At 37.4% G+C, this 21960-nt stretch overlaps 4 protein-coding genes across 6 annotated transcripts; 2 read left to right on the forward strand and 2 right to left on the reverse strand.

The window, feature by feature from the left end:
• Positions 1-874: 874 nt before the first annotated feature.
• LOC113633956 (protein phosphatase 1 regulatory subunit 3C-B-like) lies at positions 875-3085 on the reverse strand. The gene is made up of 3 exons (XM_027132630.2): positions 2939-3085; positions 2743-2798; positions 875-2298 (listed from the first exon to the last, which is right to left on the reverse strand). The coding sequence occupies exons 2-3, from the start codon at positions 2754-2756 to the stop codon at positions 1395-1397; spliced, it is 918 nt and encodes a 305-aa protein (XP_026988431.1). The 5' UTR covers positions 2757-2798; positions 2939-3085; the 3' UTR covers positions 875-1394.
• Positions 3086-6101: 3016 nt separating this feature from the next.
• Positions 6102-8364, reverse strand: LOC113633959 (protein phosphatase 1 regulatory subunit 3C-B-like). Its single transcript, XM_027132633.2, has 3 exons — positions 8186-8364; positions 8044-8099; positions 6102-7527 (listed from the first exon to the last, which is right to left on the reverse strand). The coding sequence occupies exons 2-3, from the start codon at positions 8055-8057 to the stop codon at positions 6546-6548; spliced, it is 996 nt and encodes a 331-aa protein (XP_026988434.2). The 5' UTR covers positions 8058-8099; positions 8186-8364; the 3' UTR covers positions 6102-6545.
• Positions 8365-11114: 2750 nt separating this feature from the next.
• LOC113633923 (cilia- and flagella-associated protein 57-like) lies at positions 11115-12650 on the forward strand. Its single transcript, XM_027132574.2, has 3 exons — positions 11115-11270; positions 11735-11813; positions 12322-12650. Exons 1-3 carry the CDS (start codon positions 11160-11162, stop codon positions 12519-12521), a joined length of 390 nt encoding a protein of 129 aa, XP_026988375.1. The 5' UTR covers positions 11115-11159; the 3' UTR covers positions 12522-12650.
• Positions 12651-14083: 1433 nt separating this feature from the next.
• Positions 14084-19716, forward strand: LOC113633922 (cilia- and flagella-associated protein 57-like). 3 transcript variants are annotated; one of them, XM_027132571.2, is made up of 11 exons: positions 14106-14219; positions 14691-14807; positions 14929-15119; positions 15674-15847; positions 15941-16099; positions 16605-16748; positions 17168-17284; positions 18377-18511; positions 18650-18793; positions 19050-19182; positions 19325-19716. In XM_027132571.2, exons 3-11 carry the CDS (start codon positions 14952-14954, stop codon positions 19507-19509), a joined length of 1359 nt encoding a protein of 452 aa, XP_026988372.1. In that variant the 5' UTR covers positions 14106-14219; positions 14691-14807; positions 14929-14951; the 3' UTR covers positions 19510-19716. The 3 variants fall into 3 exon arrangements, with proteins under 3 accessions (XP_026988374.1, XP_026988372.1, XP_026988373.1); XM_027132572.2 differs by having other exon boundaries at positions 14138-14219; positions 14703-14807; XM_027132573.2 differs by lacking the exon at positions 14691-14807 and having other exon boundaries at positions 14084-14219.
• The last annotated feature ends 2244 nt before the right edge of the window (positions 19717-21960 follow it).

Consider the following 21960-nt stretch of genomic DNA (forward strand, 5'->3'; position numbering starts at 1 on the left):
TGTTGCCAGATGGAGGGAAGAATGACGTGCAGAACTCCAGATGATCCTCAACATCCAGCACGGTTTAGACAATACAACCTGTACATGAGATTGTAAAAATGTTATTATAGTTATGACCCAGTAAAATGAATCATATCTATATAGGGTTATGATCAGGGGCGGGGCCACAGGGGCCCTGGCCCCTGCTGAAATCTGATTGGCCCCTGATTGGCTCCCGTTCCTTCAATCGTCGATGAGAAGAGCAACGATCACAGATGCAATTTCACCCCTAAACAATTGCCGGCTCTCGCGCGTTTGAAAAAGGAATGACTGCCGAAATGTATTTGCATCGTACTAAATAAATTATTTTGTGTGCTTGAATGTAGTCTGTACTTGGCCCCTGAATGTAAAATGTGGCCCCATAATGGCCCCTGTTACAGAAAAATCCTAGAACCACCACTGGTTATGATCAATAAATATAAAAACGTTCAATGATTCTTTAATGTGTCTTTGTATAATAAAAGGCATGTCGTGTCTTAAAACTTTGGGACTATATCTGAATGGCCAAAAGAGGAAAAAATACAGAATGTTGAATCTGTATTGGAGTGTTTACTGAATGTATAAAGATTTGGGAATGTATTTATGTATTTTATGTGACATAGACTTTCATTACGTTAGCTACATTAGCCTTGGGAAGCTAAGGAAGGAAATTTGGACTAGGTTGAAAAATAAGTACATAATTATAATTATATTCACACTCCAACACATGAGGGACCTTTAACAAATGGTTAATTTTGCCTTCTCATTAAAGGCAACTTTTACAGACCAGCATGAAAAATTTCTTCTTGTCTCTGAAGGTATTTCGACACCAAAAGAACGACGTCTTTTCATCCGGTCATGTTTGTATCAGAATATGTTTAATCTGAATATGTACAATTAACAAAAAAAAAACATCAACAAACGTACATATAAAACGTTCAAACATTCATTATGCTACATACTGTATATGTTACATGAGTCATTTCCACAGCATATCATGTTCAGTGCATCTACTTCACAGGAAGTGAAAGACCTTCACAGCTTGAAACAGGCTGAGCTTGTTAAAGTGCTGATTCTTATGATCAAATAAGATCCTTATCTGATATACAGGTAATCTGAGTCACTGACTCATTTAAGTCCATTGGAGCGGAGAGATCTAGCATCTTTTGTGTCTGTCTGGCTGTCAATCTCCCTCTTGATGCCTATTTAAGCAAAATTCATCAAACATGATGATTAGAAGGTACGAACACTGACTGGTTATTTTATTTTACCAGTTTGAACCGGATGTTAGTTATAGTTTTCTGCTCTCTTGCTTCTATCTCTTCTGATAGATTTGACTTTCCCTAAATTCACGCTGACTATTAGCTTAGATGAGCTCACTGGTCAAACAAAATCCCTCCCCCTTTCTCAGAGGAAATGTGTGAGCAAGGATTTGCTGACTTATTCAAAGCTAGACATTTCCTATGGGGTAATGATTGGCGATTTTGAAAGTTAAGGGGTCTCAAAGGTATTTTCTCAACCATGTATGCTTCTTCTGAGTTCACATTCTCCACAAGGATTCGATAGTTTTGTCCACCATTGCTGTCCCAAAGAATCATATTGCCAGATCCAGGACGGAAGGACACACAGAACTCCAAACGATCCTGAGTATTAGGACAGAAAGGAAGAGGGATGTTGAAGACGAACAGTTCTGTTTCGGAGCTCTCGTTCTTCTCATGGATTGGGGTACATTGGATGTCCTGGTGGCTCCTCCATGAGTTGTATGTGATGCGAACATGCACGGCTTTCTTGGGACTGATATTGCAGACCCTCACCTTTCCGAGTAGCGATCGATAGGTCAAGGTGCAGCTCTCCAGACGCACCAATGATTTTGCCAGACCTTCAAAGTATGATGGTAAATCAGCAGAAGGCTGAGGGAACCCCAAGCGGAGACACGGCTGCTTTCTTTGGACAGATTCAGTTTGCATTTTGACAGGTAGAGAAAGCTCATCCATGTCAGAGATTGGGGGATCCGACTTGAAGATCCGCACCGCAGTAAGGGCCAGTCCTTTAGCGTCTGCGAATACCACTCGTTTTTTCTTCTTCAGTATCCCACAAGGGCTCATAGAGTTTAGGACACTAACTGGAGAGGCAGGAATCTGTGGGGATCTAGGAGCTTGGGGTCGCTGAGAATCACACATGCTAGGCCTAGAAACAGCATGGTGGGATCTAAGCCTGGACAATCCCAAAAGTTGATTGCGATTCAGGTTCATATGCATGGCCAGGTCCACCGGCATGACTCTGAATTGAAAAGAAAAAGATTTTAGACCAATCTCAGCCTAAAGAGAAGAACTGTACAATTTTTGTTAAAATAATGTTAAAATGAATTTTGGTTGAATAAAGAATAAAAGTAAAAAATGTAATTCTACCCTTTTAAATTGGATTCAACCCTCATAAAAGACTGTATTTAACTATGGGTTAAAATCCAGGTACCTGATAAAAAATAAGTATCGTCTTTTAATTTCGTATATACTCTTAAAATTATTCATACATTTTTCTTCTCTGTAAACCACATGTGATGCAAACTTTCTCGTAATTATAGCAACATAATAACTAAACTGTCTTAGGTGCCAAGCGCCCGAGGGTTACAGCTATGCCGATAGTGTTTTGTTGTTGCAGCATGTCTGATAGGAAGCAAAAGTGGTAAAAAAAAAATAAATGGTAAAGCATTTGTTAAGGACTTACTTGGCAGCGTTCATGACTGCGTCTGAAAGATTAGCTTCTTCCCGACGAAAAGCAGACTGGAAAGAAAATACGACATGTAAATTTCACTGTGGTAAAACAAAGGTAAAAAAAAAGAAAACCCTGAAAAATATATCGCTTTGTAAATAAATAAATCTCTTAAAACAATTACGAATAAGATATTGCGGAATCAACTCACCGAAAAGCCTTTGTTCTTGACAAGCAATTTAGATTCAGTCACAAGAAGGTCTTCTGAATCTTCTTCTTTCTTAATTAATCCTCTAAGTCTTACAAAACGCTACCACACAATCTCTACAGCATGCTGCTTTTTATCTGAAACTGTCACTCACCGCACCACATAGTTATGGAAGCTGAAACTCCTACATTCAGTAACGGCCAAAACCACACCTTTAACTCCACCTTCATGCTGTTGGGCTGTTTGGGGGGGATGGACGACAGCCAGTATACAAATATCCTACTCCTTTAGAAGTAGATCAATCAATGTACATATATGTACATTGTATATATATAATGTATGAGTTTTTTTTAGAATATCTTTTATATATACAGGGCATAATATAGCGTAAAAAATATTTATGGGTTTATATCCATATGTGAAATTTCTATACTACATCTTGCACTAGAATACTACAAAATACTACAAGCTATTCCTCAGAAAAAGAGTGTTTCAAAAGATTTTATAGCTGCTTAGCTAAAAGTGTTCTGGTTTTGAAGCTTGCTTTTTTAACAGAATATGTAAGCGACCCCTTAAAGAGAAAGTTTAGAAATTTTAAACTTCTTTTATCTTTAGAGTGTAGTGTAATGTAATGTAATGTAGTATACTATATTATACTATAGAGTGTAGTGTAATCTGATTTAATATACTATATTATACTATACTGTAGCATAGTATATTTGAGCTAGCTTAGCATAGCATAGTATAAAGTACAGTAAAGTATATAACATAGCATAAATGTTTGGGGCTCTTTCTTTAGATAAGTGCAATATTCAATATCCATTATCTAGTTGTTGTTTTTTTTTAATGTTATTGTCATATATTTTCTTCTCTCCAGAAAAATGCTTTCGCCAAAGTTATGTTTGTATCAGAATACAGACTTAATGAAGCTTTTATTATAAATTTGTCATGGATTGATCCACATAGAAAACTTTCAAGCAGTCATACCACGTGAGTTATGAGTCACAGCAGAATTGGCTGACCTTGATGTTCATTATCATCAGAGAAACTCATAAGGTATACAGGTGCACAATGCCAGTGTGAGACATCTGCCTCACGATCTCACCACTGACTCACACGGGCAAGACAAACATGGCTACAGTAAATGTCTGTCTGTTTTTCTTCCATCTGGATGCTGTTAGAGGGAAAATTTTGCCAAAATGGGTGATGAGGAAAATTGTCATGACTCTGGAATGACTCTAAAGGGGAAACTGACTACATTATATATTTTTTTTGTTTAGTTAATTTAAACATTTTTTGTTTCTACAATTTATTGGTTCAGATTCAATATTCATTCATTCATTCATTCATTCATTCATTCATTTCCTACTGCTTATCCGAACTTCTTGGGTCACGGGGAGCCTTTGCCTATCTCAGGCGTCATCGGGCATCGAGGCAGGATACACCCTGGACGGAGTGCCAACCCATCACAGGGCACACACACACACTCTCATTCACTCACACACTAAGGACAATATTCCAGAGATGCCAATCAACCTACCATGCATGTCTTTGGACCGGTGGAGGAAACCGGAGTACCCGGAGGAAACCCCCGAGGCACGGGGAGAACATGCAAACTCCACACACACAAGGCGGAGGTGGGAATCGAACCACCAACCCTGGAGGTGTGAGGTGAACGTGCTAACCACTAAGCCACCGTGTCCCCAGATTCAGTATTGTGAGTGCAAAAGTTTGCATGACCTTTCGAAGAAGATGAACAAGACAAAGACGTTCAGATCTTTAGGTTTCACACAGTAATCTATAGAAAACAATGCCATAGACTTAATATATCTGTTTTAAACCTCACAAACTGTCTGTTGTCAAAAATGTCTTTTCTTTTTAGAATTAATTCTCATTTGATTTTTCTGTATTATCTTGAATCTGGAATTGCTTTTTTTTATTTTTTATTTCTAAACGATGACTGATGATCTTTTGCATTAACCCAGATATCGTTAACAGTAGTTTAACATCCTTTTAAACGATTTATTATTAGTGATCTAGAAATAAGAGCTATATGCATTAAGCATAAAGCATAACGGGCTGCAGATGAATTGAATCGGGAAAATTTTAAAAAATTCAAATGAAATTCTGTACATTGTTTTGGTCCGGTGTGCAGAACCTATGGAAAATAAAACTCATATTCATCATTATAATTATTATATTAATTATCTCATAAAAATAATATAATTGTAATATATAAATGTAATATATAATAATTGTAATATAAAAATGTAATAATTGTTGTTGGCAGCATTCACAAATGTGTCCAACGTCTTTTCACAGATAAGAAGATTCAACATGTGAATTTCACTGCAATGGATCAATACTAAAAACTAATTAAACTGTGCAGCTCTGTAAACAAAAATCAATTTAAATTTTTATTTCCAACCAAATCAAATCACACAATCACCAGTAACATTAATAAGAGTGTGTAAGCTACGTATAGCCATCCACTGCCTTTGCTATTCAGCGACGGCTTTATGTTTTCAGAATAAGTTTACCTGAATTTGACTGATGTTTTTTTTTCCTTACATGCCTTTTTAAGACATGGCTGTATCACACAAGCCTGCTAGCACACAAGGTTGTGTTGTCAGAAATAATTACACAACTAAAGACGTGATTAATGGCGTTTCTCAATGAGCTACGATGAAGGGATCGGAGAATGTCGTCATTAGAAATGAAGTGCATTTTTTCCAATGTTGAAATGTTGAAAAGTCATAAACATGTCATATTTGTGTATATTGTTTTCTCTGGAAGAGCGCTTGCAACAGAATACAGGTTTAACAAAGCTTTTAATATTCATCTTTTATGGATCGATCGACGTTCAAGCAGTTATATTACACGAGTTATGAATCTCAGCTGCTCTGGATGACCTTCTATGATAAACTGCTTATGCTAACGTTTCGTTTACATTAACATTTGCAAATCAGAAAATTTCGAAGAGGTGGGAAACTGAGTAAAGTTGATTTTATTCGCAGTCCAGCAAATGACCCATCTTTGTACCTCCATCATTTTATACCGGAGATAAAGACACTTTTTTTTTTTTTTTTTTTACAAATGATCTAGTCATATTTCTTGTTGTTGTCTGTAAAGAATGCTAGCCCCAAATAAATAGTCATAGTTTGTATACATATTATGAATACATGTTTATTTGTGCCTTTAATATTCATTTTCTATAAATAACCATACATACAAAACAGTTCTATTTACATTAAGTACATTAAGTCGTATTCTAAGTCATTTATACACAGTTATATTACAAATCATTTCACCGCTTGAGCTACAGTAAACATCTGTCGCAGTGTAGCTACCTCACAGGAAGTGAAAGACTCTCACAGATTGAAATTGTATGACCATGACCATGACAACATCTTATTTACAGGTGCACAGAGACGCGTGTCTCTCTGTCTCACCACTGACTTGTCACTGACTCACAAAGGCATGATGGAGTGCAAAGAACTGGCACGAACATGAGCGTCTGTCTTTTTTTTTGCTAGTTAAAATTATAAAATGGATGAAGATGAAAACACAAAGTGACGAGTTTACACAATACCCACTGCTCATGCTAGAATTATTTGTCAGCGCTGTTAGAATCATGGAGTGAAAAACTTCTTGGCATAATGTTCTCCTGCCTACTCAAGGTATTTGTTATATTTCTGGGGAAAACAATTGAGCTAAAGCTTCTAGACTTATAGGGAGCTGGACCGTTTCTCAGGGGTACTGAGAGAGGGCTCTGAAAGTTCAGGGGCCTCAAGGGTTTTTTCTCAACCGTGTTTTCCAACACTTCTTCTGAGTCCACGTCCTCCACAAGAATTCGATAGTTTTGTCCACCATTTCTGTCCAACCAAAGCGTGCTCCCAGATCCTGGACGGAAAGTCACGTAAAACTCCAGATGATCTTCTAAATTAGGACAGATTGGAACAGGGATATTAAAGACAAACAGTTCTGTGTCCAAAATTCCGTCCTTCTCTTGGATACGGGTACATGGTATGTCCTGGTGGCTTCTCCATGAGTCATGAGAGATGCGAACATGCACAGCTTTCTCGGGACTGACGTTGCAGACTCTCACCTTTCCGAATAACGATCCATAGATCAAGGTGCAGCTCTCCAGACGCACCAGAGATTTTTTCAGGCTTTCAAGGAATGATGGTGAATCAGAAGAAGGCTGAGGGAACCCCAAGCGGAAACGCGGTGGCTTCTTGTTTTGAAGAGATGACTCCACCTTTGTCTGGACAGATGGAGAAATCTCCTCTACATCTGAAATTGGGAGATCTGATTCGATGATTCGCACCGCAGTAAGAGGCAGACCTTTATCATCTGCGAATACCACTCGTTTTTTCTTTCGGAGCGTCCCGCAAGTGCTCTGAGTGTTTAGGGCGCTCACAGGAAAGTCGGGACTCTGTGGCGATCTAGGACTTTTGGGCCGCAAAGAATCATATATGCTTGGTCTAGAGACAGTGCGATGGGATCTAAGCGTGGACGATCCCAAAAGACTTTCCATTGAAGTTTGGCGACTCAGGCCCATGTGCATGGACAGGTCTATTGGCATGACTCTGATTAAAAAAGAAGAAAATGATATTTGTTATTTCATCATTGATATTTGTATAAAGTTTAATAGAATATAGCTGAATGGAAAAGTTTTCATTCCCTTGTGACTGAGTCACTTTTACTATTAACAAACAACAACAACAAAAAAAATCAACAACAAAATATTCAGTGCAATACTCTTGTCATGTCTGCTTTAACTCTCATACTGTATACTGCTGTCTTTAAATCAAGGTAAGGAATATTATGTCAACAATGTCTTTCCTTTCAATACTCTGCTCTTTATTTCGCTGTCCATTCTTTGAATTCTTGACTAGACCTTTTGCACCCAGCTTTATATCAATAATAGGTAACAGGCAAGAAGTTCTTTTAAACAGCTTAGTTGCTAAGTGCCTGAAGGTCACTTACAGAGCTACACAGCCAGAGATTCTCCTGTTTTAACATGTCTGATTTGAAGCATAATGAGCTCCTGATAGTGCAAGATTGCTGAAAATTTATATATATTTTTTGTACAAATGACTTACTTTGCAGCGCACATTCCTGTGTCTGGAAAAACCGGCGTATCTTACAGAAAAGTCCACTGAAAAAAAAAAAAAATGGAAAGATTTAATTTACCTCTATATCATCAGTTAGATCACCAATAAGTCGAACGTTCAAGCTACTCACCCGATGCTTTTGGTCTTCAGCAACAACTTTGTATTGGTCGTATGAATTTGACTTGTGGCTTCAACCTATAGGTCCTATGATGAAAACTCAACTTTATCGACCTTTCAGCGCACTGCTTTGTATCGTCGGGATGCACCACAGGACATGCCTTATGATTATGGGTGTTCCTCACCTCAATAAGCTGTAGCACTTCCTACAGGAACAGCCCAAACTGAACTGTAACAACACCCTGTATTAGCGTTTAGAGAATGCCATCACAATTGGTGCTAGGTTACCAGGAATGCTAACAATGGAAATAGGAATATTTTTAGCAGTATTTAAATATTTTATTCTTTAACAGATGACAAACAGATTCAACCATGCTCGGTGAGAATATAATTAATTAAAACGACAACATGGTTTTCAAACTGCAGCAGCGTGAATATAAATGTCTATTATATAAATGAATAGCACTTTTTTTCGTTGCCGTTTGTGTTAGATTCGGACATATGGAAGTGGATGATTTATCAGGGATGTGGTAGCCTAGTGGTTAAGGTGTTCTGCCAATCAGAAGGTCATGGGTTCGAATCCCATGGCTGACACTGCTGGGGCCCCTGAGCAAGGCCCTTAACCCTCAAATGTCAAAACTGGTTTTGTATGAAATGTAAACAAATCTATGATTGAAAAATCTTTATTAAGTATGTAACCTAGTGAGCCAGCATTAATGATTTAATGTTAGAGATTTAAGCACTCGTCGCTCCGGATAAGGGCATCTGCCAAATGCTGTAAATGTAAATTTTCAACTTGGCAACTCTTGGCAGAGACACCCAGATTTCAGTAACATGATGCATAATGCATGACGCCATCAATTCTCACTAGAATCACTGAACACCAAGTCCAAAAGGTCCACCAAGTCCAAGCCATACTGTAGTATTATCATGCATACAAGTTCTGAACCATTGTTATTGTCCTAATCGAGTTTTAACTGCTTTTCTTTAAAAAAATATCGAATAGCCAACTTGTGCAACAAGAGAGTATCTTAGAAATGAAGGCAAACAAAAATGAAATTCTATAATTGTGTAAACATTTTGCATGGCATTTTAAAGAGTGTCAATAAAATCTACAGATGAACTTTATTCCAACAATGTCATGACTGTCACAGTCGTAAAACAAGTTTTTGGGAGTAGTGTGTCTGTGTGTGTGAGAGAGTGTGAGAGAGTGTGAGAGTACATATTTGGGTGTGTGACTACAAGATTTTTTTTTTGCTGCCACTACAAACCACTCCTTATGAATGCACATGGTTTCTATGGTAACCAGATATGCAATACATGTGAGATATTCCAGAAGGTCCGGGCTCGGCGTTGATGTGGCGCATAGTTGGAAAGTGCATCTGGAAAGCGATGAGCTCATGTTTGCATCGTGCCCACGCACGGGTGCCCCGAAGGAGAGGTAGTGGTGTTGGTGGAAGAGATGGGTGGGCTGGTGTTGCATAACAGAAACTGGGTTTTAGGTCTCACGAAGCATTCCGATGTGCTTTATGTTCGACTTGTGCTTCCACTAATCTCCTTTGAATCCCAGTATTTATTTCACTCGCAAATAAATACATAATTATCTAAAATATCTTTCTTTCATCTGTTCCCAGAGAAACAGCTGCAGAATTAAACGGCTTAGAGACGATTATTTCGAAAAGCCGCGGACGTCATGTCTGCGTCGCCATCCCAAGTGACACGGTACTTAAGCACGTCAACCAGAAGATCATAACCACACCACGGTCATTAACTTTATGAAAGCAACTAGAGATAAAGGCGTTAGGGTGCAATGTTGAACTCTGGTCCAGTTTTTTATTTATTTATTTTTTTTTTTATAGAATTAGGATTTGTATTTATTTATTATTGCTATTGTAAAACAATGCAATTTTCTCAGTAATAATCACTCACAGAAGAAATGTATTTAAGAATAAAATATCTGTTTAATTAATTCTTATTCATGTAAAATGGTTCAGGGTTCTATTTACATTCATTTTTACATGTTGCAAGTGTACACATTAGTGTAGTCTTCGGAAAGAAAAAAAAAAGTTTTTTCTTTAATGCTCTAAAGAGAAAGAGCCAGACTGTGCAATAGTGCAATAGACATTGAAGAAACATCCCAAACGCTGGCACAGCATGAACGTGTGGACGGATTTGTCATTAACCATAACAAAAATGCCGCGTGTTCCCTAATGTGTCGCTGCAGAACGATAAAAATCTGTTCTAAACACACCAACAACAGGGATACAAAAATGACTAAGAAATGGAAAATGATCAGTGACTTGATTTAACATTCACTCACTCACTCACTCTCACTCACTCATTTTCTACCGCTTATCCGAACTTCTCGGGTCACGGGAAGCCTGTGCCTATCTCAGGCGTCATCGGGCATCGAGGCAGGATACACCCTGGACGGAGTGCCAACCCATCACAGGGCACACACACACACTCTCATTCACTCACACACTCACACACTACGGACAATTTTCCAGAGATGCCAATCAACCTACCATGCATGTCTTTGGACTGGGGGAGGAAACCGGAGTACCCGGAGGAAACCCCCGAGGAGAACATGCAAACTCCACACACACAGGGTGGAGGAGGGAATCAAACCCCAACCCTGGAGGTGTGAGGCAAACGTGCTAACCACTAAGCCACCGTGCCCCCCTTATTTAACATTAAAATTTTAATAAATAAATAATTATGTATTAGTACTGTTTATGTTCTTGGGTTTAATGTCACTTCAATTGTAGAATCATACATAAAGTTCTTCATAACTTTTTTGGTATAAACAGGTACTGTATTACTTTTATAATTAATGCACCACTAAAACAGAATAAAGTTTCACCTAATCTGATCTATAATCCAAGTCTGGTGAACAGGAAGCAGTCACCATGACCTCAACTTAACCCGTGTACTTCTAGAACGAAATCATTCTGGAACATAAAACCTGGGTGGAAGAGCTGAAGATGGAGAAAGAGTACCAGCTGTGTCTTAAAGAAATGAATTACGAAGAGAAGCTCAAGGAGCTCACTGAGAAGTTCAACCAACAGATGGATTCGATTACAAAACAAAACCAGGTCAGATCTTCTGCAATTATAAACATATCATCGACATATATTTTTGAAACAGATTTTGGTGAACTTAGTGTTCCAAAGTGTCTGTTTTTAACCTAACTAATGTATTGATGAAAAAACAGATATATCTTGATGACTGATGGAGAATTAACACGACTGGAGTTATAGATACGGAGAACAATTAATGTATATATTTATTTATTTTCTTACATTTGTAATATACGTAACATTTTTTATTGCATTTTTGCAATAGACACTAACGGTGTACATTAGTGTACAATTCATGTTGGTATTTCCATCTGCTTATACACGTTATATAGTTTACAACCTTTCTTTCATACGTCGAAGCTTTTACTCCATTATCTCTATGCACCAACACACCAAGACAAATTTCTGTACATGTAAACCCTACAGTACCTGGATATAAACCTGATTCTGATTCTGCTTCTGATCTCACATCACTTCAGGTGCTGAATTCAGAGAAGGACAAGCAGAAGAGGCTAAAGGCTATTACAGGGAGAGCTGCTAAAGAGCTGCAGGATCTGGGTAAATATCAGTCTGGATCTCACTACAGCTACTGTGTTGTCAACCTTCTTCTCTTCACTGTAATTCATTTTGGTCCTGAGAATGAATTCCCAAAGGTTTTGTGTAGAACTCCAAAAGAATGTTTCTCAAACAACAACAAATCATATATGAGGCACACACACACACACACACACACACACACACACACACACACATATATATATATATATATATATATATATATATATATATATATATATATATATATATATATGTGTGTGTGTGTGTGTGTGTGTGTGCCTCATCGTTCTATATATATATATATATATATATATATATATATATATATACATATATATATATATATATATATATATATATATATATATATATTTATAACCCCGCCCCTTTTCACGATGGCCCCGCCCACTCTTATTTTCCTGCTACCACAACAAAACGTTAATATCAAGCGACACCGAGCTGTATTTTAAACACTGTGCATTAAGTCTGTATTGATTTTTTTTCTCAGAATCTCTGGAGCTGCAGCTGAGATTGCAGAGGATAAAGAAAAACTATGAGAAGAAGATGCAGAAGCTGAAGGACGGACATGCGCGAGCCCTGGAGGACATCATGCAGGTCAAGCTGAAGGAGAAGGAGCTCGAGTTGGGTCATGTACGGAATGGCCCCGCCCACCGCACCGCCCCTGACCACACCCACATTGCTGTCTGAAAACAAACTGAAACTCAAACTGTTATTAATGAAGGACTATAATAGCCACAAGTTTCACACACACACACACACACACACACACACACACACACACACACACACACACACACACACACATATATACACACATACACACACACAGACGAGTTTTTCTGTCTACTTATTTTTTAATAAATGATAATATGACTAACGGTGGATTAGTACAACTTAAATGATTTTATTTTGTATTAATTTGCGCTCTGTTATATTTAACTTATTATTAATGTGACAAAATAGCTTTCTTCTTTGGTTAACTTAATGAGGGCAGTGCCGCAGCGCCCTCTATTGGCCGGTGTGTGTGTGTGTGTGTGTGTGTGTGTGTGTGTGTGTGTGTGTGTGTGTGTGTGTGTGTGTGTGTGTGTGTGTGTGTGTGTGTGTGTGTGTGTGTGTGTGTGTGTGTGTGTGTGTGTGTGTGTGTGTCTGTTTGTGTCTGTGTGTTTTTGCAGATGAACTTAGAGGTTATGTTTAGCTATTGGCCCTTAACATATTTTGGTATATTTTTGGTAATAAGTTTAGTATATTTTTTATGTAAAATCATTTTATTTGTGGAAAAAGTGTGTGTTTTTTTTTAATGTAAATACATTCTGTATGTGGGAAAAGTGTGTTTTTTTATGTAAATAAATTTTGCATGTGGAAAGAATTGTGTGAACGGAGATATATAAATTTCCTTTAATAATGACTTTACCAGTGATTATATACACTGGACTGGATTTTCTTATCAGAACCTGCTGGCCATGTTTAAACTACAGGAACTACATTCTGATAAAGTAACGTGTCAGAATCTGCTGGCCATGTTTAGACTGACTATTGCACTTTTTGCAGTGTTATTTCCATTTTAAAATATAGGTAGAAAACTTTGATAAAGTAAGACAGACCGACAGGTATAACTATAGGTTTTTGCTACCCGTTTGAAATACTGACAAGTAGGAAAAAACAGAAAGGAAAGTAGCTATTAAGCCGGTTTAATTGCTGAAGGTTACCCTGGTTTAAACTGATTAACAGTCACTATTCTTTATAAATGTACATTATTTAATATTTTTATGTCACTTGAAAACTACTGGGGATCATCTGGTTTAAGGCAGAACAGGATTGTCAGAAATACTTTAGGGGCTGGGAGGGAAAAGCTAAAACTGTCTTCTATCACCCCAATGTGAGGAAATTTTCATCCAGGGATCATGGATAATGGTTTTATTTTGTGGAGAGATGCTGGTACAGTATAATCGCTATAAAGGGTGCTATTATCATTTAAACAATTACCCCCAAATTATATATATATATATATATATATATATATATATATATATATATATATATATATATATATATATATATATATATAGACAGAACAGGTGCTCCTAAGTCATTAATAAGTATTTCCACCTCATTGCTTGTTTTTTGTACATCTTTATGCTTATACACGTTATATAGTTTAGAACCTTTGTTTCATTTCATAAATTGATGCTTTTACTCCATTATCACACATCACCAACACACCAAGACAAATTTCTGTACATGTAAACCCTACAGCACCTGTATATAAACCTGATTCTGATTCTGCTTCTGATCTCACATCACTTCAGGTGCTGAAATCAGAGAAGGACAAGCAGAAGAGGCTAAAGGCTATTACAGGGAGAGCTGCTAAAGAGCTGCAGGATCTGGGTAAATATTTTAAGACGTGTACTTTGGCCGTGTCCCTTTCGTTACTGTCAAATGGTAATAAATATGAGATTTTTAAAAGTAACGAGTCGGTATGAATCGTCCGCAAATCTCGCGAGAGGCTGCCACATGTCTCCAGCTTACATTTAGCATGTGTGTGGTCAGAAATTCCATTTCTATAAATTTAACATCAAACTTATCTTGAGATCCAATTACTACTGAAGCTCAACAGTAAAATCTGTTAGGTTAATTGTTCAAGACAGAACATATGACCAAATATTTAACACACACACACACACACACACACACACACACACACACACACACACACACACACACACACACACACACACACACACACACACACGCACCTTTGATCTCTGTTAAAATGCAGATGTTGACAAGTTTGTGTTGTTAATGTGAAAATTAAAATAAAGTTAATTAACAAGTAAAAAGCATCTGGGTGTGTTTGAGATTTTATTGCAGATGACAGGATCTGTGATGTCACTGTGCCCATGACTGGACAGAGATAGGCTACTTTACTTCACACTATCTTTTATATAAACAGAACAAAGAGACTTTCAAGAAGAGGTGTGTGAAAGCTCTCCATGTAGTTTGAATTTCTGGGTTTTCGCACATGCTTTTTTGCTCTTACCGGATTAACTATTAAGATGAATTTTCATCTGTATGAATTTCTTTTTTCTTTTTTCAGAATCCACCAACAACTGAAAGCTGATGCCGGAGTACGAGAAGCAGCAGGAGCTGCAACTGACATTGCAGACAATGAAGGAAAGCTATGATGAGAAGGTGCAGAAACTGAAGGAAGGACATGTGCGTGCCCTGGAGGACATGACGCATTTCTACGAGGTCAAGCTGCAGGAGAAGGAGCTCGAGCTGTGTCAGGTACGGAACCTTAACCTGGCTCCGCCCCTGACCACACCCACATTATTATCTGCTTGCTTGCTTCTTAAAATAATTCACCGGGATTTTATTTACACACCATACTTCACCTGGACACTTTAAGGACAATCTTTAAAAACCATACACATTTATGTATATTTATATTTATGCATATGTATATACATTATTTATTCATCTATATTTTCATATTTTTATACAGTTTTTTTTATATAGTTTTCTTATATAGATTATACTTTTTTATTATTTTTATTCTTATTTTATTTTTTGCTTTTTTATTATTTTTATTCTTATTTTATTTTTTGCTTTTTTATACTTTTTTTTAACATATTTTTTTTATTCTTATACCGAACAGTTGCATAAAGCATTTCACTGCATATCGTAAACCTGTATGTTTGTCTATTTGACAAATAAAATTTGATTTGATTGATTTGATGCTAAACGTATCATTTGTAGCCCGATATAAAAGCGTTGCCTTGAGGATCATGTCGTCAGAGATTCTTCAGATTTACGCTTCTCTTTTTATCTCGTCTCGTCAGTGTCAGGATGCGTCTCGGCAGCAGTTACGAGAGTTTGAGGAAATAAAGAAGCAGATCGAGGAAGACGGCGACCTTGAGCTCCATGACATCCGAGTCACATACGAACGTAAACTCTGGGAGAAAAAGGAGGACAACTTGAAGCTCACCGGAGAGACGAGAGTCATGAAGAAGAAGGTGTTGAGCTGCACTAACGTATCACTCCATCCAGAGTTCGAACTCAGGTTCTCCGTGTTCTGTCGGATTAACTTTGTTTACGTGTGTCTGCAGTTCACCAGCCTGCAGAAGGAGATCGACGACCGCAACCTGGACATCGAGAAACTGAAGGTGGAGCAGCAGAAGCAGTATGGAGTCATCAGGGCTCTGGAGAAGGACATCATGGGACTGCAGAGGAAGATACAGGAGAGAGACGAGACCATCAAAGAAAAGGTAGAGTCTTTTTCCACAGAACATGAGAAGGATTTGTGTAAAGACTAAAGACTCTAGAACGAAAAAAATAATATAGGTTGTATACGAGTTTACATAAGTAGTGTATGTTTTAAGGGGTTTGTAATTATTGGCATCCCAGGCCAATCACTATGCAGTGTTTACACAGAATTATCTAAAGCCACAGGTGAAAGAAAGTCTCTTTTGTATTTAAAGTTCAAGATGGACAAGAAACTAATTTTACATGTTCAATTTCAGAGTTTTATTTATCTCAGGGACAGCAGATATGGTCAAAAGCAAACACTTCCCGTCTAAAAAAAATAGAAAGACGATAATAAACCTTTCGGCTGCTTAGTTAGTTTAAACGGTTAAGAAGGAAGTGTATCTAGATTTGTGAATAATGTGAAAACATTGGAGATATCGTGTGGTATAATACAGTATCTGCACTTAATTAAGAGCGATCGATAAGACAGTGTAAGCACCGGGACGTCCGATCTCTTCTCTGCAGGAAAATCGCTTTTATGGTCTTAAGAAGAATAACGAGGAGTTGGAGAAGTTCAGATTTCTGCTGGAGAACGAGATCGATAAGCTGAAGAAGCAAATCGAGCCACGAGAGAATGAAGTGAAGAAGATGAAGGAGCAAGTCCATGTGGTGAGGAGTGAAGATTTACACCCCGAACACTATGTACCGTATATTCATTTAGCATAACAACTGCGTCTTTGTACACCTCCTAAACCCGCTAAGATCTGCTTTAGGTACAATCCGCTGTTTAATAAGTGAAGTTCTTATCATATAAAGACTCGTAAATCAGGACAAGTGAGCAGCAGTGCAGAGAGATTCAATCCTCTGTGTAGAGAATAAACTGTTGTAACCGAAATGATTCTGTTTCACTCACTGTGCTTGATTACATCTGAAACATTAGCACAGCTTGATCGTGTGTTAACGCAGATGACACACGTTCTGTTATAAGTCTGTTCTTTAGAATCGCATAGAAATCGGGTTTTGCTCTATAACTACTTTATGCTCAGTATTTATGATGGGAATCTGATCAGAGGTTGTGCTTGATTCAGATGGAAGCTGAACTGAAGCAGTTCCATAAGAAGAGCACTCATATGGAGCTCACCATCTCCCAACAAAAGCTTATGCTCAAAGCAATGGATAAAGAGAAGCAGAAAGAAACAATGAAGGTTTGTCAGTATGCCGTTTCTCCTCATTATTCTCCTCAGTGTTGAGTGACATCAGATTATTTTTAAACCTCTGGACCAATGAGGTTGTGTGTATTTTTGGGAGATTCATCTTTCCCTTTTTCTGTATGTGGACTTCTATTGATGAATTTGTTACTTAAACAGCATTTCAAAGGGTTAGCACGAAAGAACCCATAAAGAACCCATATGAAATAAAGGGGAGTCTGTAGACTCTTTAGTGTTCTGTGTAACTTGGAAATTGGCCACTGGGGGTGCTGTTGGATAAAAGTGCTTGCGGACCCCACAGATCGCTGCTATATCGTTATTATTATTATTATTCATTCATTAATTCATTCTCTACCGCTTATCCGAACTTCTCGGGTCACGGGGAGCCTGTGTCTATCTCAGGCGTCATCGGGCATCGAGGCAGGATACACCCTGGACGGAGTGCCGACCCATCGCAGGGCACACACACTCTCATTCACTCACACACTCACACACTACGGACAATTTTCCAGAGATGCCAATCAACCTACCATGCATGTCTTTCGACCGGGGGAGGAAACCGGAGTACCCGGAGGAAACCCCCGAGGCACGGGGAGAACATGCAAACTCCACACACACAAGGCGGAGGCGGGAATCGAACCCCCGACCCTGGAGGTGTGAGGCAAACGTGCCAACCACTAAGCCAACGTGCCCACTATTATTATTATTATTATTATTATTATTATTATTATTATTATTATTATTATTATTATTATTATTATTATGATGATGAATAATAATAATATTATTATTAATCCATTTTCTACAGCTTATCCGAACTTTATTATTATCATATTAATAATAATAATAATAATAATAATAATAATAATAATAATAATAATAATAATAATAATAAAATTATAGCATGATGGAATGGATGGCTGCTGTGGAGTTTGTTTCATTTGAGCTAATATTAATGATCTGTAAAATTTCACTGTTAGGATTCTTGTCATAAATATATTTATTTCTATATTCAAATAATATAGTATATATTTAGAAATGAGTCCATAGAGAGTGTAGTTCAGGTTTCCACTGCTGACTGCCCCTCAGGTCAAGGATGTAAAAGCTGTACTGCACAGGGTTAAGACCGATCTTCACAACTGTGTGGGCTTCATCCAGGAGCCAAAGAAGTTAAAGGAGAACATTCGACAGATTTATAGACGCTATGTGCATCAGTCAGATGTGGTGAGTTGGACACACACACACACACACACACACACACACACACACACACACACACACACACACACACACACACACACACACACAAACACACACACAGCCTGTATATTCATACCTGATTGAGGATGATGATTGTGACAGGTGGAGATAACAGGAGTGGATGCTGATGTTCAACGTGAGTTCATCAGGCAGCAGGATCAGATGCAAAGGAACATGGACTCTCTCAGAAAAAAATTAGCAAAAGACAACAAAGTGCATGAGGCAAAAAACATCAAGCTCATAAAGGTTGGGTTTTATTTCACGCAGCACACGTTTTCAATGGCAAAAAAAAAAAAGGGAAATTTTTTTCAATTGTAAACAAACCAAGATTTTTACTTACATAGTGAAAAGTTATCGCTAATATACTGTACTGTGTAAATCAAAATCTAAAAATGGATCGTAGCGAAGTGAGTATGAACAGCATGTACACGTGACTGGACCGATCTTCTGCCTGTGTGTGTGTGTGTGTGTGTGTGTGTGTGTGTGTGTGTGTGTGCTGTAGGAAAACACCGCTCTTATTAAAGAGACTAATGATTTGAGGATGGAGGTGAAGCAGTTGCGAGCACAGATCCATCACTACGAAATTCAGAAAGGCTTCAATAAGAACAGGTCGAAGAGTGCGACCTACATCAAGCGTGAGTCACAAACCATGACTTAACATCTGCTAGTTTGTCAAAAACCAACACTTCTTTTTATCCACTTTTATTTACAACTCACTTCCTGATATTGATGTAATTATTCCTTCTGTATAAATCGTGTCTCTGTTCATTCCGGCAGCGACGTTGCCGGTGGCGCCACGGGTGAAATTCGAGGGTGTGTCCGAGAACATCATCCAGCAGCAGCGCCTCGAGATCCAGCGGCTGAAGCAGGAAATACTAGGTCAAAGTCAAGGTCAAGGTCGGGATCAAAGCTTCGACCTGCAGACCCTGTCTAGCAATAAACTCTCTGCCATAAGCACTTAAACACTTCACAAATCTTGGCCCAAGGGTCTCAGGGGTAATTCTCCTAAATTATTCCTTTATCTGAAAAATTCCCGCCTCCGCCTTGTGTGTGTGGAGTTTGCATGTTCTCCCCGTGCCTCGGGGGTTTCCTCCGGGTACTCCGGTTTCCTCCACCGGTCCAAAGACATGCATGGTAGGTTGATTGGCATCTCTGGAAAATTGTCCGTAGTGTGTGAGTGTGTGAGTGAATGAGAGTGTGTGTGTGCCCTGTGATGGGTTGGCACTCCGTCCAGGGTGTATCCTGCCTCGATGCCCGATGACGCCTGAGATAGGCACAGGCTCCCCGTGACCCGAGAAGTTCGGATAAGCGGTAGAAGATGAGTGAGTGTTTGGTGACAATACAGGAATTTTAAGAATGCCTACCTAGAGAACGTCAAACAGAGCAGGCCAACGAACACTCAGGCACAATTCAACCACCTCATGTGAAAATGAGTAACTGCTAAAGCATCACATTGTGTGTGTGTGTGTGTGTGTGTGTGTGTGTGTGTGTGTGTGTGTGTGTGTGTGTGTGTGTGTGTGTGTTTTCTAATAAAACAGCATTTTAACAAAACATATTTTATTCCTTTTCTCATTATATATTTGCATTTAAATGCTGCGTACTTCATTGCCGATATAAACAATCATTCGCTCTTTAAGTCAACATGAGAAAAACTGCCGGTCGTCGTGTTACTGAGAAAACTGTCGGAAATCTTGCTGACAGCAAGAAAGCGTAAAATTTTTGACTCCAATTGTTCACCTTAACATAAATATATTTACAAAATACAACATTATTTTTCTTATTGTTCCTTTGTGCATCGTTACAATAGAAATAAAGGTTTCAGTCCTGTGAGAGTTTGTTTTGTTTTAAAAAAATTTCTGCAGATTTTTTAAAATTTCAAATATATAAAAAAAATTCAAAAAAGTTCAGAAATGTCAAAAATGTCCTTCAGTTCTGTGGTCAAAAAAATCACAAAAATTCCCTAGAGGCTGATTATAGAAAACTAATCAACACCTTCTGAGCAATCAGCAGTAATTATACAACAGTGCTTTCAGTTAGGGTCACTTTGGGTTTCTTGTGGTTCCTGTGCAAAATGTACATTTGTTTAATAGCATTGCTATGGCAACTAACAAGTATATTAACAAGTTCTTATACAGTATATCTCAAATATAGACAAACGTATCTGATATTTTGCTCTTAATAGGTTACATTAAACCAATACTGCACTAATTTGGAGTTTTTGTTAGTAGAAACAAAATAAATTTTTTTGACAGAAAAAGAACACTGAAAACTTGAAATAAAAACAAAATCATTTTCTATTTGATTTATGATAAGTATGATAAGTAGAAAGCATTAGGTAAATTTCTCTGTGTGTTTAAGATAGATTCAGCTGTTTCAGACAAAACTATCTTATTTCGAAAATATTTCTTTTATATCTAATCTTGCATGTAGTAAGAACATCATAAAGTTTGCTTAAACTTTTATTTATTTATTTATTTATTTATTTATTTATTTATTTAGATAGATAGATAGATAGATAGATAGATAGATAGATAGATAGATAGATAGATAGATAGATAGATAGATAGATAGCAGAGTACCAAACACATATAATACAATATGTTACTTATTATAATAATTAATATATTATAATATATTATAATATATTAAAAAAATTATATAATTTAAAAACACATAAAATCTACATATACATATCTAAATATACATTTTAAACCAAATTTCCCACATGTTGGCCGTGCATTGCCCGATTTACGATTTTATGGTTAATGGCCTTGCTGAAGGTCCCAGCAGTGGAAGCCTGATGGACCTGGGATTCGAACTCACGACCTTCCGATCAGTAGTTCAACACCTTAACCACCAACTGACATATAGTATAATATATTCCATATACTGCATACTTAAAATATACATATAATACATTTTAATCTAATGCTGGAAATCTAAGAATGATAGGTAGAAAAGAATAAAGAGATACTTTGCATTGAACATTGAAAGAGTGAGAGATTTGGCCATTTAAAAAAGAAGAAAAAGAAAAACAACAACAACAACAAGTGCAACTAATAAGTAACTCTTTACTCATAGCAGACAAATCAGCAGCAAAGCAAATATGTGTTTTTTATCCATTATTAATCAAACAAAAAAATCTAAAATACTATAAATATGTGTTGAATTACAATAAATTATCTTTATACCAAACAACAATACATAACAATACAATTTAATTAAATAAATAAATGTTTATATATTTTCAAACACGTCAGTAAAGTATTCTGTAAAAGATGTTGAAATAGATTTCTTAGACATCATACCTAGGATAAGCAAAATTAACTCCAGGCTGCATCAGTGCAATGATTAAATGGAGATGCAAAACTGCACAAAAATGTATTCATTTAAATCATTTAGGTTAAAAATCG

This window comes from Tachysurus fulvidraco, chromosome 20, assembly GCF_022655615.1.
Source record: "Tachysurus fulvidraco isolate hzauxx_2018 chromosome 20, HZAU_PFXX_2.0, whole genome shotgun sequence".
NCBI lineage: Eukaryota > Metazoa > Chordata > Actinopteri > Siluriformes > Bagridae > Tachysurus > Tachysurus fulvidraco.

Bases quoted from the DNA above. Each gene is read 5' to 3' on its own strand.
- LOC113633923 (XM_027132574.2), top strand. From the start codon at position 11,160: ATGGAGAAAGAGTACCAGCTGTGTCTTAAAGAAATGAATTACGAAGAG. The intron at 11,271-11,734 runs GTCAGATCTTCT...ACATCACTTCAG, and splicing joins CGATTACAAAACAAAACCAG to GTGCTGAATTCAGAGAAGGA. The intron at 11,814-12,321 runs GTAAATATCAGT...TTTTTTTCTCAG, and splicing joins TAAAGAGCTGCAGGATCTGG to AATCTCTGGAGCTGCAGCTG.
- LOC113633922 (XM_027132573.2), top strand. From the start codon at position 14,952: ATGCCGGAGTACGAGAAGCAGCAGGAGCTGCAACTGACATTGCAGACA. The intron at 15,848-15,940 runs GTGTTGAGCTGC...GTGTGTCTGCAG, and splicing joins CGAGAGTCATGAAGAAGAAG to TTCACCAGCCTGCAGAAGGA. The intron at 19,183-19,324 runs GTGAGTCACAAA...TCATTCCGGCAG, and splicing joins GAGTGCGACCTACATCAAGC to CGACGTTGCCGGTGGCGCCA.